The sequence below is a fragment of the Capricornis sumatraensis genome, chromosome 7 (assembly GCF_032405125.1).
Source record: "Capricornis sumatraensis isolate serow.1 chromosome 7, serow.2, whole genome shotgun sequence".
NCBI classification, from domain to species: Eukaryota; Metazoa; Chordata; class Mammalia; order Artiodactyla; family Bovidae; genus Capricornis; species Capricornis sumatraensis.
The window spans coordinates 119,783,678-119,797,887 of record NC_091075.1 but is presented as its reverse complement, the minus strand read 5'-3'; the positions used below and the strand labels follow the sequence as shown (position 1 = coordinate 119,797,887).

The following is a 14,210-nucleotide window of genomic DNA, read 5'->3' as shown; positions in this document are numbered from 1 at the left end:
TGCGGGGGGAGCCCCAGGCGCCTGCGGCTCGCCCCCCACCCCCGCCCGGGCTCCCAAGCGCACCCCCTACTATGGCTGTGCTCCTGAGTCGGGCTCAGCAGGCGCCCACCAACGCGGACCCTTGCGGTGGTCCTGGCCGTGGGCGCTGCTGGGTGGGCGGAGCGGGCGGAGCGAGAGGGGCTTCCGGGGTCCGGGGGCGAGTCCAGGGCGCCCGCTGCCCGAAGGGCACAGAAGGCAGCAGCCGCGGGGGGCCGGGCGCGCCTCCGTCGGTGGCGGGGGCGGCTCTGGGAGCGGGTGGGCTGCGAGGTGGGCGGAGACTCCCGAGGCGCGAGGGGGCAACGGGGCGGATGGACCTAGGGCTATGGCTTATATCGGCGTGGGGGGCTGCGTTCTGCTCCCGGCGGCTCTTCGGGGGCCTCGCGGAGGGCGGGACCGGGGTGGGCGCGGGGCGGGCTGCTGTTCAGCCCGGGCGCTACTTCTTGAAAATGTCCTGCAGCGGCCCAGGCAGGTACTTGATGACCGTGTCCAGGATGCTCTCGTCCTCCTCCTCCGCCGCGTCCCCGCAGCCCGGCGGGATGGCCTTCTTGGGCCTCGTCAGGCTGCCCTCCGAGTTGGCCTCCAGGGCGGCCTGGGCCTCGGCCTCGCGCTCCTCCTTCTTCTTGATGCCGTACTGCGGGGAGGGCGGCGGGTCAGCGCGCGGGCCCCGACCCCGCCCCGCCCGCGCGCCCGGGATGGTGCCTGACGGGGCGAGGCCACCCTCCGGCCCGGGCCCCGCCCTCCTGCGGCCCCGCCTCCCGGGGACCCGGGCGGTGTCAGCCCTGCCCCACGGGGCCCAGATCCTCCGTCCGGTGACTTGAAGCCACACTTTTATGCCAAGCATCCTCGGATGCCGCCAAGAAGCCCCAGCCCCCGGAGGGGCACTCTGCTCGCCCCGTGTCCCGCGGTCACTTCCAGGTGGGTGTCCTCGAACCCTACCTAGGTGTGCCCTCTGCAACGCCCCTGGGCACCGCCGAGCGCCCCCAGTTCTGGTTTCCTGCGTATCTCTCTGTCCCCAACCCTTTCCAAAATCTCCCCTCAGATGGAAAGGAGTCGCCCCAAATTCATGTCACCTGGAACCTCAGCATGTGACCTTGTTTGGAAACAGGGTCTCTGCAGGTGTAATTAAGGTAAGAATAGAGAGAAGCCCTCCCTGCACTCTAAACCCAGAGCTTCTCTGTAAAAGAAAAGTACACACAGAGTAGAAAAAGAAAACGTAAAGCCTTGGGAACCACCTTGCCACCAGCCAAGGACACAAACAATGCCAGAAGCCCCCAGAAACTAAGAGGGGATTCTCGCCTACAGGTTTCAGAGGGAGAACAGTCCTGCCAACATCTTGATTTGGGACTGCTAGCCTCCAGCACCAAGAAAATTAATTTCTAGGAGACTAACACCTCACCCCAAGGCCCCTCAGCACCCTCAGCAGCCCTCCTGGACCAACAAAAGCCCTGAAGCCTGTGAGGAGGCCACGAGACCAGGGCAAGACTTCCTCCCCTCGGACTGGTGGGACCAGGTGGGGCCATGCTGGCCTGATGGGCTGGGGACAGAGTTCAGGACCCACCCGAGCTGAGGGGGCGCCTTGGTCAGGTCTGAGGTCCCAGGTTACACAATATGGAATGTCCGGAAGCAGAGGCTTTGATGCTGGCGAAGAGAGAGTGCCAGGAAGCACGCCACACAGGGCTGCTGGCCCCGGGAAGGGTCCCCAGGCCCGCTCATCTCTCCTCACCAGCTCCTCCTGAAGGAAGCGGAGGGCAGTGGAGGGGGCACCCTGGTCCTCAAGAAGACCCTTCGCTCTGCTTCCAGATTAGGGGGGTGGCTTGCTCTGCACCCATTATCTCCTCCCTCGAGGTTGTGGGGGGCTTCAGGCAGGGTGGGGGGCAAGGGCTCTTCAGCAGAATCTAAGAGGAGGAAGCCGGGCTCCTGGCCGCAGTGACCAGACTACAGCGTGGGGCCCTTGGGCACTGAGGAAGGAGGGGTAAGGGGTCTGGCCACCCTCCTCAGCAGGGGCCCTAGTGGTCTAAAGGCCCCTCTGAACCCTGGACAAGTCAGGAGCTTGGGAAGGGTCTCTGGGGTGGGGGGAGGGCTCAGGGCAACTGACCAAGAGGGCCTCCCCACTGAGCACGGACGCCAGGTCAGCCCAGGGCAGAGTCAACGGGCCAGCCAGGCTGCAGCCACTCCAAGCGGCACATCCCTCTTCCTGGGTCACCACAGAGGGCGGTGCCCTGACTCGGGGAGGGACGCGCGGGGCGGAGAGGCACACCGCCAGGAATTAGGCCAGACCAGAGAGAGCTCCCCTCCAGCCAGAGCCACAGAGTCCAGCAGTTCCTGCAGCCGCAGGACGTCTGTCCCCAACTGGGGCGCAGGCATGTGCGCTGGACCTAGGAGGCCGTGGTGGCCAAAGCCCCCCCACACACTCAGCAAAGGTGCACACACGCGCTCAGGGGAGCACGTGATGCTGGCGGAACAGGCGGGTGACAAGGGGACACACACGTAAGGGCAGGAACACAGGGTGTGTGGGCAGGCAGGCGGTCAGGGAGCGGCCTGTGTCACGGTCCTCCCCTCTAGGGTCCAGGAAGGAGACCCCGGGCCCCAAGCCAGTCGCTCCACTGAGGCTAAAAGCCATTCTGACCCTAAGCCACTCTGGGCAGACCTGAGGGCCACCTTACTCTTTGGGGTCGCTCCCAGGGCCTGGCTTTGATGTGGTCTGGCTGAGCGCCTGTTTGAAACCCCACCCCTCCCCCAGCTCCCCCAGCCCAACCCCTTCCCTCCATCCTCCTCAACCACTGAGACAGTACCACTGAGGCCCGGAGGGAGCCCAGGCTGCCAGCGCCCTGGGCAAAGCAGTGCTCCCTAACGGGCAGAGTCAGCAATGTGCCCACACCTGTTACTCTCAGCGCAAACCTGGGCCAGGGGGGCCGGGTTGACCAGGACCCGCCAGCCCAGCGCTTGCTGGAGGGTGGTTCTGGCTCAGAGTCGCCGATGGCCGCAGTGTAAACCAGAAGGCGGAGGTGCAGACCACGAACCGGGGGCCAGATGACACATGCGGCCAGTCTCCCCCGACCTGGACCCGCGCAGTATGTCATGACGTCATTACGCGCAGGCGCAGTGTGTCATGACATCATCACGCGCGGGCCGGCGGGCGTGGGGTGGGGGGAGGCACCACCCACCAGCCCGCAGAGGCCAGGAGCCCGGATGCAGATGAGGTTCCGCCAGGGAGCCGGGGCACACGGCCTGGCCTGACCCCTCAGCCTCCGTGTGAGGGACCCCCACTCTCTTCCTTGACCAGTCTTGTGAGGTCAGGGGTGGGGGCATGGGGCACCCCACCCCAGACACCAGGAAGGGGCTGCAGGAAGTGGGTCTGGGGCCTGGGGGCCAGCGAGGGCCATTGGGGGAACCACCCCAAAAGGTCAGGGGTCCCACCTGTGGGGGCAGGTGGGCGGGAGGGGGTCACCTTGGAAGGCCAGGTTCAGAAGGGCTCTGCGGCCACGGGGGACCAGGCAGGGCCAGGGGACGTGATGGGGGGCTTCGTCGGTGGGTAGGGGCTCCAGGCGCTGAGCTCATCGTCAGGATGTCTGGGGAGAGAGGGCAGTGGTGACCCCCACCCTGGATGGCCGGGGCAGCCTGTCCTTCCACAGCCGCGCTGTCCACCTCTAGGGTCTTGTGGGCAGAGTGAGCTCCTCTCTGTTGAGCTGGAGGCTCCTTGAAGAAGGTAACCAAATTCTTGGAGACCAACACTGAGGCTGTGAGGACCTGGGGCTTTGGGGCTCTAACATCCAGAGTGCATCAGACCCTGAGCTGCCTCCGACCCATGAATGGGGGCACTCATCATCAGCCTGTCTCCCCTGAACACCGACAGGCCCGGCCCCCACCTGTCAGACTCAGCTGCGTGTGTCAGCATGCTCCCCAACACACCACACCTTCCCTGCAGGCTGCCCCCCAAGGACCAAGCCCTGGCCCCCTCGTCCCGCCTCATCCTCTGATCGCAGAAGCTGTGCTTGGGCTGGTAAGGAAACTGCAGCCCCAGCCCCTGCGTGGGGTGGGGCCCAGCTCTGACCCCTGGCCAAGCAACTGAATTCAGCAGACACCATCGTGCCCCATGGGCAGGTGAGACCAGACCCTGGACGTGCCCAGGAAGGAGGCCTGGGCCCAGCAGGGAGACCGTCCACCGTGGCTGATGGAGCCGCGGTGGGTCTGGGGACTGCCAGGGTCCAGAAGCGGCCTGGGGTCTGTGGAGGCAGTTCAGAAGCAAAGGCACTCAGCCCACCCACGGGGGTCCCAGATGGGGGTGATGCTCGTCTGGGGAAGCAGGACCACTGTCCAAGTGACCCCCGGGGCACCAGGCTAGGGGGCCTTGGGGCTCTGCCAAAGGCTGCAGCCTTCCGTGTGGTCGCCCTGGAAGCTGGGATCCTGAGGGTGGGGGTGGTGAGGGTCGCCCTGCCCCCTGGCCTCCCATGGAGCTGCCCTCAGGGTGGGGACACACCCTCCATTTTCACTGGGACTCACTTTGTGACTTGTGAGTCCCACTCGGTTCCCTGAGGAAGAAAAGGGCGCTGGAGCTGATGCCTGTTCACTCACTCACTCGTTTGCTCAGCATACAAGGGCCCAAGTGCAGTCAGAGTTCCTGCCCTCCCTGCAGGGGATGGACAGTGAACAGCAAACCAGTAAGAAGTGTGTGTCAGAGGAGGGGGGCTTCTCAGGTGGCTCAGCGGTGAAGAGTCTGCCTGCCAAAGCAGGAGGACACAGGAGACTGAGGCTGATCCCTGGGTCGGGAAGATCCCTGGAGGAGGAAAAGGCAACCCACTCTGGTATTCTTGCCTGGAGAATCCCATGGACAGAGGAGCCTGGCGGGATCGCAGAGAGCTGGACACAACTGAGTGCACAGGCATGCTCCCAGATGAAGGCAGGTGCGGAGCGCAGAGGGGACAGGGCGGCGGAGCCTCAGGGAGCCCCGGAGGGCAGCAGCCAAGCAAAGGCCCTGGGGCAGTGGGAGCCCTGAGGGGCAGTGTCCCCATGCCCCTGGGGCAGCCCCAGGGAGATGGGGCCGCTGGACAGTCTGAGGAGGGGAGGGGCAGGAGGGACTTCCTATCTCAGGCAGAATGCCTGAGCCGTCTCTGCCTGCTGGCCGCTCCCCGCCCGTGGCTGCCTCCCTCTCTGCTGTCTGTGTGCTCTTCCTGGCTCTTCCCCGAAAGGCTCTGAAAGTCTTAAGATTGGTCCTGGGGGTGAGGGTCTCATGAGCTGCTGCCCCAGCACAATCAACGTGAACTTTCTGCAGAAAGGTGTCCAGTGACCAGTGATGGGACACCAGGGTGCACCCCACCCCCCATCAGCGTGGGGGCCCCGTGGGCCCAGAGACCTGCAGGCGCCCGCCTGTGTCCGCATCGCAGCTTCTGTGTCAGGCAGAGGCCCTGCGAACCAGGCAGGAGGGAGGGGCTGGGGACTGTGGAGACGCCCTCTGGAGGACCCCTCTGCCCATGCCCGGTCCCCTCCCACAGGCTTCATCCAGTGTCTGGAAACACTTGCCTCAGGGCCCAGAGATGGGAGTGTCGGGGGAGCAGGACAGAATTGAGAGGCAGCACCCCCAAACTGAGTCCCCCTCCCAGGTCTCTGGGTGGAGAGGCCTGGCCCGTGTGGGCCCAAGAGTGGTGCTCAAGGCCCAAGACGCTGTGGACCATGGGAGGCCACGTGCTTCAGGATGTCGTGGGGCCCTGGGGAGGGCCCTTGCTTCTCCACCTGGCCTGCAGGCTGGCCCACCCTGGAGAAGGCAGGAGCAGCTGCCCCATGCCTGCCCTTCCAACCCACAGCTGGGTGGGCACCTGAGGGTGGGCAGTGGACAGGCCCCTGGGGCCCGCAGCTGACAGCCTCCCATGTCTGCCCCTGCTCTGGCCTCGGGTCCCGGCCGGGTGTGTGCGCATGCCGTGCACATAGAGGAAGGTGCCAGAGGGTTCTGGAAAGATGACCTCCAGCTCCCAGCCCACACCCAGCCAGCCCACACAGCCACAGACCTGCCCCCCAACACCCTGTCATTCACCTCAGGGGCCTAAGGCCCACCCGGGCGGGGTCAGGGACATCCTCCAGCCCAGGACGATTCACCCACCTGCAGCCCGCCCGTGGGCCAGCCCCTGGCCGCCCTGCCTCTCCTCTCCAGAAGGGCCTGCCCTCCAAGCCCCTGGGGGCAGTCCCGGGGGCAGCCACGGGAGCTTGTCCTACAGAAGCCAGCACGCCAGCCCGGGATCCTGGGAGGAGGGGTCCAGCCCCCGCCACCGGAGCCAGAAGGACTCGGACCGCAGGGCGAGCCCCAGGCCCGGTGAGCGTGTGCAGACGTGCGCGCTGGGACGCGGGATCTCACCCGCCCGCCCCTCCCCGGGGGGCCCTCCCCGAGGTCAGTTCTGCGAGCCTCGGAGGAGGGCGGGCAGCGGCCCAGCCCGGCTTCGCTCAGCCCTCCCGCAGGCAGCACCCGCCAGCCCGTCCCGCCGCCGTCCCCGTCGCCCGCGCGGCAGGGGCACGGTGCCGAGCGCGCCGCCGCGCCCACCTTGTCGCGGATGCCCTGCCGCACGGCCTCGCGCTCCGCCTCCATCTTGGCGTACTTGGCCTTGCGCTCCTCCTCCTCCTGCCGCAGCGCCTCCCGCCGCTCCTCCTCCTTCTTGGCGGCGTCAGGGTCCTTCTCCTCGTCGCCCCCGAGCATCTTGCCCATGTCCTTGGTGGCCCCTGGGCACAGGAAGGCGGGAGTCAGGCCAGGCCCGGCTTCTCCTTGCCCTGCGCCGGCGGCCGCGCTGGTCCAGCAGGGCGGCGGCCTCCAGTGTGGGTCGCAGGAGGCTGTGGCTGTCGGGGTGCGACTGCACGAGGGCTCCTGCAGGCCTCGGTGCTGCGGTTCCGTGTGTGATGTGTGTGGTTTTGTGTATGTGGTTGTTGTGTGTGTCTGCATGTAGTTGTGTGTGTGTGGTTGTGTGTCTATGGGTGGTTGTGTGCATGCCTGTGGCTTTGTGTGTGGTTGTGTCTGTGGTTGTGTGTGATAGTCTTTGTGTGCCTGTGGGTGGTTGTGTGTGTGTCTGTGGTTGTGTGTGTGTGGGTGGTTGTATGTGTGTGTGCCTGTGGGTAGCTGTGTGTCTGTGAGTGGTTGTGTGTGTGTGTCTCGTGGTGTGTTTCTATGGGTGGCTGTGTGTGGCTGTGGCTGTGTGTGTGGTTTTGTGTATGTGGTTGTTTGTGTGCCTGTGTGTGGTTGTGTGTGTCTGCATGTAGTTGTGTGTGTGTGTGGGTGGTTGTGTGCATGTCTGTGGCTTTGTGTGTGTGGTTGTGTTTGTGTGCCTGTGGGCGGTTGTGTGTGTGTTTCTGTGGGTGGTTGTGTGCATGTCCGTGGCTGTGTGTCTGTGGTTTTGTGTGTGGTTGTGTTTGTGTTACTGTATGTGGTTGCTGTGTGTCTGCATGTAGTTGTATGTGTGTACACCTGTGTGTGGTTGTGTGTGTGGTTGTGTTTGTGTATCTGTAGGTGATTGTGGTGGTTTGTGGGGGTCGACATGTGTGTCTGTGGTTGTGTGTGATAGTGTGTGTGTGCCTGTGGGTGGTTGTATGTGCCAGTGTGTGGTTATGTGTGTGTCGTGTGTGTGTGGCTGTCTGTGTGTGGTGGGGGGCGGCTCTGTGTGGGGGGGTGGCTCTGTGTGTGCCTGTGGTTGTGTATGTATGCGGTTGTGTTTGTTGCCTGTGTGTGGTTGGTTGTGTGGTGTGTCTGTGTGTGGTTGTGTGTTGTCGGGGGTGGCTCTGTGTGTGTGGGCTATTGTGTGTGTCTGTTGGTGGCTCTGTGTGCGTCTCTGTGTGTGCCTGTGTGTGGTTGTCTGTGTGTGGTGGGGGGCGGTTCTGTGTGTGTGGGTGGCTGTGTGTGTGTCTGTGTGGTTGTATGCTGTGTGTGCTGCCTGGGTCCCCGGTGCAGCTGGTGGGGTGGCTGAGTGTGTGGCTGTGTGGCCCTGGCCCGGAACTGCTGGCGGCCGCGGGTGGCAGCCTCAAGGCCCTAATTTGCCCCGCCAACAGCCACTTTCCTCATGCGCGCCTGATTCACAGGCGACAACAAACGCCTCCTCGGACGCCCCTGTGGCTCAGCCCCGGGACAGAGACGTGTAATTACAGCTGGAGCGCCCCCGACGCAGGGACACTGCAGGGAGAGGGCACAGCGGTCAGCGCTGCAGGTCAGCCGGTCTCAGGCCGGGCGGCCGGCCCTGCAGGAGCGCCCTGCGCATTGCACGCTGCCAGCAGGAGCGAGCCCCGTGTGCTCCCTGGGAACCAGCCCGCGTTCCGAGGGGCCCCTGGCCCGGGCTGTCTGGTCTCTGCCAGGCCCACTCTGTCCTCTCATCCCGGGATGGCCCCTCCCAGGCACAGCCGGAGGCTGGCTTAGTCCACAGCCCGGGAGTGAGGGGGGTCTGACTCCGCCACCCACCACCCATATCCAGAGGTGCCCCCCTCCAGCCCTGTCCCACCCTCTCTGATTTATCCCGGTGTCCCAAAGCTCCAGGGCACTGTCCTGGGTACGGGGGCTCCTGTTCTGCTCTGAGGCTGCACAGGTCCACGCAGCTCAGAACTAGGAGAGACTCTGGCCTGCAGACACCTGCGGGTCTCCACCCCCACCCCCGTGGGCAAAAGGAGCCTGGTGGTGGGAAGGGGGCGGCGCTCCGTCGAGTGCCCCGAGCTGAAATCTAAATGTCTGTCGGGCTAGCCTTCCCAGCTGCTGAGACTACTGCCGGGTCATGGGGTCACTGTGGGGGCAGGGAGCCCGCCCGGCTGGGGCTCGGCCGACGGCACAGCTCCAGATGCGAACAGAAACCAGGAGCCTCGCGTCAGTTTCCACCCACGTCTGCAAATTCTGCAAAGAAGACTGTCTGCCGGTGGCTGGAGGGAAACTGGGTCAGGAGCAGAGCCGAGCCGCAGACTCGCTGCTCTCAGCCCCCAGGACAGGCGGCGGTGCTGGTGGGGGCGGTGGGAGTGGCCGGGCAGGGCAGCCTTCCCAGCCTCCTTGGCAGAGGGGGCACCACAGCATTGTTGGGCGGCTTTTACACGAGTCTCCCCTCTTGACCGAGCTCACTCACGCTAACGTGAGAGTGACTGACAGCCCTCTCCTGCATGGGAAGGACTGGCGTCGAGGGCAGAGGCGTGAACAGTCTTGCCCGCATCTCTCTTCTGACGGAAAACGCGTGGAGGCTGCGGTGGGGGCTGGAGGGGCCACACCGACTGGGTGATTCGGGTCCCTAAGCCTGCTCCTCCAACGCACCGTGTGCGCTCTAGGCCTAGTGATCACACAGGCACTTACTGAGCACCAGCTGTGTGCTGAGCTCTGCGTACCAGGCGAACTGGCCCTGCCCCCACTGCAGCTCTGGGCTGGTCCGCACCACCTGCCCAGGAGACAGAGAAGGCTCAGGGCAGCGCTCCAGCAAACCAAGGGTGCTCCGGGAGGCTGGTGGCCTCTCCCAGGCCAGGGGCAGGAGGCCAGAAGTCACCCCACCGTGGTGAGACCGCGCCAGCACCGATGTCGGGCCCCCCTGTGCTCTCTGCCCGTGGCCCCGATCCTGCCTCCATGTGGTGCCCGCACGCCGCCTTGACAGCGTTTGCAGGTGAGCTGTCCCATGCAGTCGCACTCAAGGCCCAGACGGACAGCCGCAGCCCGAGCCTCCCGAATCCAGGCCGTGCTGGCCACGTAGGGCTGCGGGGTGCAGGAGCCGATGCCATCCATCCCTCACTCTTGTCTGAGCCTCGGTTGCCTGGGTGACTCGGCAGGGGAGTGCCAGGGTGGGGGTAGCCAATCACCCCCCTCGACAGTCAGGTAAAGCCCCTGGGGACGACTTCAGTGCAGGATGAGACGCGGGCACTTTTCTCCCTGGAGCAGCTCCCATATTTGGGTGGGCAGGTTATGCACAAACCCAACAACTAGAGCGAGCTCTCTAGAACAGTGTTCACAAAGGCCCTGGCCAGGAGACACCTCGAGGGAGAAGCAGGAGGAGGTGGGCCACCCCACCCCCGCCGCAGTGGGCCATGTTGGGGACAGAGCGCAGCGCTACAGTGGAAGGAGGCCAGGTGGTCTGAGTGGACAGGCCGCCTGCAGACACAGACACGCAGACGCGGGCCGCAAACGTTGCCAGTGGCGGAGGGCCTCGGAACCTGAGAAGGGAGCCCCCTCCCGGGGTCAGTGAGCTCCTCTGGGGAAGCACGAACCTCGACTCGCATAACACCACAGACTTATTAGTTATCAGCCTGAACATCAACCCAAAATAAAAGTGGGCAAAGATAAGCAGCCCTCTCACCCTCAGTCAGCAGACGCTGTTACCTAAAGTGACTGGACACGCTTTTTGGCTCCTTTATTGTCAGCCTCTGCCAACAGAAGGTCGGCGCCAGGAGAGCAGGGATCCTGACCAGCACGGGGCTGTCCTCCCTATGACTGGAATGGTGCCAGACACAAGGCAGGCGCCCACTGAATACTTGGCAAATAACGAGTTTTAAACATTTAACAGCTATGCATCATGTACTCAGCCGCAAACAAAACCTTAGCAGTCCCTTCAGCTAACATCATGGTCCACGTGAAACACTGAATCCTTGCCTCAGCTCACTGATAAGCAAAGGACATCACAGTCCCCTTTTACCGGAGGGCCTGGCTGTTGGACTAAGACAAGAAAAGACACAGAAGCATAAAGACTGAAAAGGAAGGAGTAAACTCTTTTTTAACAAATAACATGAACCGCGTAGAAAAGTTGGAGTCTGCAAAGCCATGCTAGAGCGAGAAGGCTCACAAGACTGATGAACACCAAACAAAGGGGCTGCTGTGTGCTAGCAGCTGACAAGTGGGAAATGAGTCTGAAAAACAATTCCATCAGCAATTCTGAGGAAACCGTAAAATATCTGTGACTACATTTTTAGTAGATGTGGAAGCCTGTTTTACCTAAGTCTACAGAATTGTTGAGAGAAATTTAAAAAGACCTAAATAAATAGAGAGAGACCCCACGTTCACGGACTCAGCATCACTGTGATGTCAATTTTCCCTAGATTGATCTACGGATTCAATGCAATCCCAAACAAAATGCAAATAGGCTTTTTGAGCAAACCTACCGGCTGATTCTAAACTTTGTATGGAAATGGCAAAAGGCCTAGAATAGACAAAACAGTTTTGCACGAGAACAGCTTAGAGGCCCTACCCTTCCTGTTTCCAAGGCCCACTGCAGTCGAGAGCGCGCAGTGTCGACAGGCGCCTGGACGTGTGGACCCACGGAGCAGGACAGATGGTCCAGAAATAAACCCACTAGTGTGCGTTCAGGTGGGTTTCTGACAAAGCCGTGGAGCTAATTGTGAAGAAAGGCCAGTCTCTGCAGAAGCAGCACTGAAACAATGCGGGATTCCTCCGCAAACAAGCAAACACACGAATGTCTGCTCGAGCCTCACACCTCCTAAAAAGCTCAGTGACAGCCCTAATGGGAAAGAGAAAAATATAAAGTGTCAAGAAGAGAGCATAAGAGAGAAATCTTTGTGACTTTGGCTTAGGCAGAAATTTCTTACAGAAGTGGCAAAAATGCGTGAGCCTTAAAAGAAAAAAATGATGGATTCGACTTCATCAACAAAAAATTTTGTTCATAAGACACTGCTAAAAAAAAAAAAAAGAAGAAAATAAAAAAGGCAAGGCTGAGAGAATATATCTGCAGACCACTGGTCTGATAAAGCCTTATGCCCAGTAAAGAACTCTTACAATCCAAGGATAAGTACACAGACCACCTGATTTTAAAAACAGACAACAGATCTGAGCAGACACTTTACCAGAGAAGAGATGCAGATGGCAAGTAAGCGCCTGAAAAGATGTGCTCTACAAAGAGCTGACCAACAGGATGAAACCGAACTCAGGGGCGAGACCGCCAGGCGCCCGCTTGAGCATCCTGGACTGAACACAGCACGTGCGGGGAGGCCAGGGAGGAGCCAGGACCCTAGCCCGCCCCCGGTGGGCTGCTGCTGGTGCGGCAGCTGGAAGACAGTCGGGCTGTTTCCTACGATTAAACGCGCATCGCCCCGGTGACCCAGCAATCCCACTCCTTGGCGTTTGCCCAGAGAAGCAGAGACGTCGGTTCACATGCACGGGTGGCCCGATCTGCAGGAGCCCAGACAAGAGGCCCCTCAACACCCATCAGCAAGCGAATGGACGCGGAGGCCAGGCCGTCCGTCCAGGGACACCGAGGTTCTCGGCCACAAGGAGGAGTCTCACAACCTCTATGGAGTATGAACAGCCAGGCACAAGTTATATGATTTCATTTATATAAACAGAAGTGCGAACTGGTGTATGGGGACCACAAGCGCATCAGGGGTTCCTGGGCCCAGTGCTGGGCCGAGGCCGCAAAGGACCATGCCACAGTCAGAACCCAGGGCACCGCCCGGTCTCGGGCAGTGCTCAGCCAGCGTCAACCACGTCGCAGCGAAACCGAGGGGCAAGCCTGGCAAATGACCAACAGGAGCTGGTGTGCAAAGCGTCTTCCCCAGCCATCGCCCGGTCAGGTTACAGATACTGAAAAGATGGCCAGATCCACAACTTTGTAAAGCTGAGTTTTAGAAATACGTACTTAATTAACCCTTAAGTTGAAGAGGAAATAAAAGCTGAAATTGTGAAAACTCTTAGAAAGCAAAGACAAATAAGCACTTTCTGTCTAAACTTGGGATCCACGGCTAAAGCTGGTTTTGGAGGAAAAACGATAACCTTTAATTTTAAAGATGAAAAAGAGAAAGTTTAGGAACTTCATTATTACCTTTAAATAAGTAAAACAATAAACAACCCAAAACAAGGCAGAGAGGATTAATAAAAACAATAGCTGTATCTACAGAAGAAAACAGACAAGGTGAGTAGATGAACCTGCTCCCGTGAAATCAGCAGCGCACACAGGCCTCCTGCAAATGGCCAGCGTTGCTTTGAAGGGTTGACCAAGTCTCGGAAGAAATAAACCAAGGAGTATTGCACCATAAAAAGAGATGGAATTCTCTCCCTCCCCTCACCCACCTCTTTTGCCAGTGACGTGATCATGTAAGTGAGTGTTAGTCACTCAGTCATGCTCGACTCTTTGCAACCCCATGGACTGCAGCCCACCAGGCTCCCCTGTCCATGAGATTTTCCAGGCAAGGATACTGGAGTGGGTTGCCATTTCCTTCTCCAGAGGCTCTCCCCAACCCAGGGATCGAACCCGGGTCTCCTGTACTGCAGGCAGATTCTTTACCAACTGGGCTACAAGGGAAGCCCAGAGAAACTCATGACATGCCAGTGAAAACCCACCAAAACTAATCACAGAAAGTGGCAGGATGGTAAGTGCAGTATTTATGGATAAAAATTAATTTAAAACTTCACCTCGTGTATCAGAAACAAGCTGGAAGCATCAATGGAGACAGTGGTCCACTTACAGTAATTATATAAACATAAAAAGCACTCAGGAGTACGCTCTACTCTATGGTGGGCTTCCCTGGTGGAGCAGTAGGTAAGAACCCGCCTGCCGATGCAGGAGACATGGGTTTGATCCCCAATCCCAGAAGATCCCACAGGCCACAGAGCAACTCAGCCTGAGAGCCACCACGAGCAGCCGCCACAGGAGCCGCCATGGGAGCCGCCACGAGCAGACACCACGAGCAGACACCACGGGAGCCGCCACGAGCAGCCACCACGGGAGCCGCCACGAGCAGACACCACGAGCAGACACCACGGGAGCCGCCACGAGCAGCCACCATGGGAGTCGCCACGAGCAGACACCACGAGCAGACACCACGGGAGCCGCCACGAGCAGACGCCACGAGAAGCCGCCATGGGAGCCGCCACGAGCAGCCCGTGTGCTGCAGGGACGAGGCGCCCCCACTTGCTGCAGCTGGAGAAGCTCACACATCACAGGAGACCCATCCCAGCCAAAGACAGACAAAGATTAAAAGAAAAGGAACCCTAGGGCTCCTGCTCCTCCCTAAAAGTGACGCTCTGCACAGACGCTCGAGACCCTGGGGGCCCAGGGAAGGCGCGTCAGGAAGGGCCAGCTCCTCCCATGTCACCGCAGGACCAGGTGCAGCCTGTTCACGCTGCCACGGAAACGCCGCAGTCTTCCTCCCTTGGGGGTCGGCACAAAGTTAAGCTTCATGCAGCAGATCGGACGTCAGAGGAGAGCTGATCCAGGTCCCTTTAGGATAGAAACTGTCTCTGCCGT

At 61.0% G+C, this 14,210-nt stretch overlaps 1 protein-coding gene across 1 annotated transcript; it reads right to left on the bottom strand.

Annotated features, from left to right (window-relative positions):
- Positions 1-472: 472 nt before the first annotated feature.
- Positions 473-11,926, bottom strand: CPLX1 (complexin 1). The gene is made up of 3 exons (XM_068975652.1): positions 11,905-11,926; positions 6,566-6,741; positions 473-670 (listed from the first exon to the last, which is right to left on the bottom strand). Exons 1-3 carry the CDS (start codon positions 11,924-11,926, stop codon positions 473-475), a joined length of 396 nt encoding a protein of 131 aa, XP_068831753.1.
- Between the last annotated feature and the right edge of the window lie 2,284 nt (positions 11,927-14,210).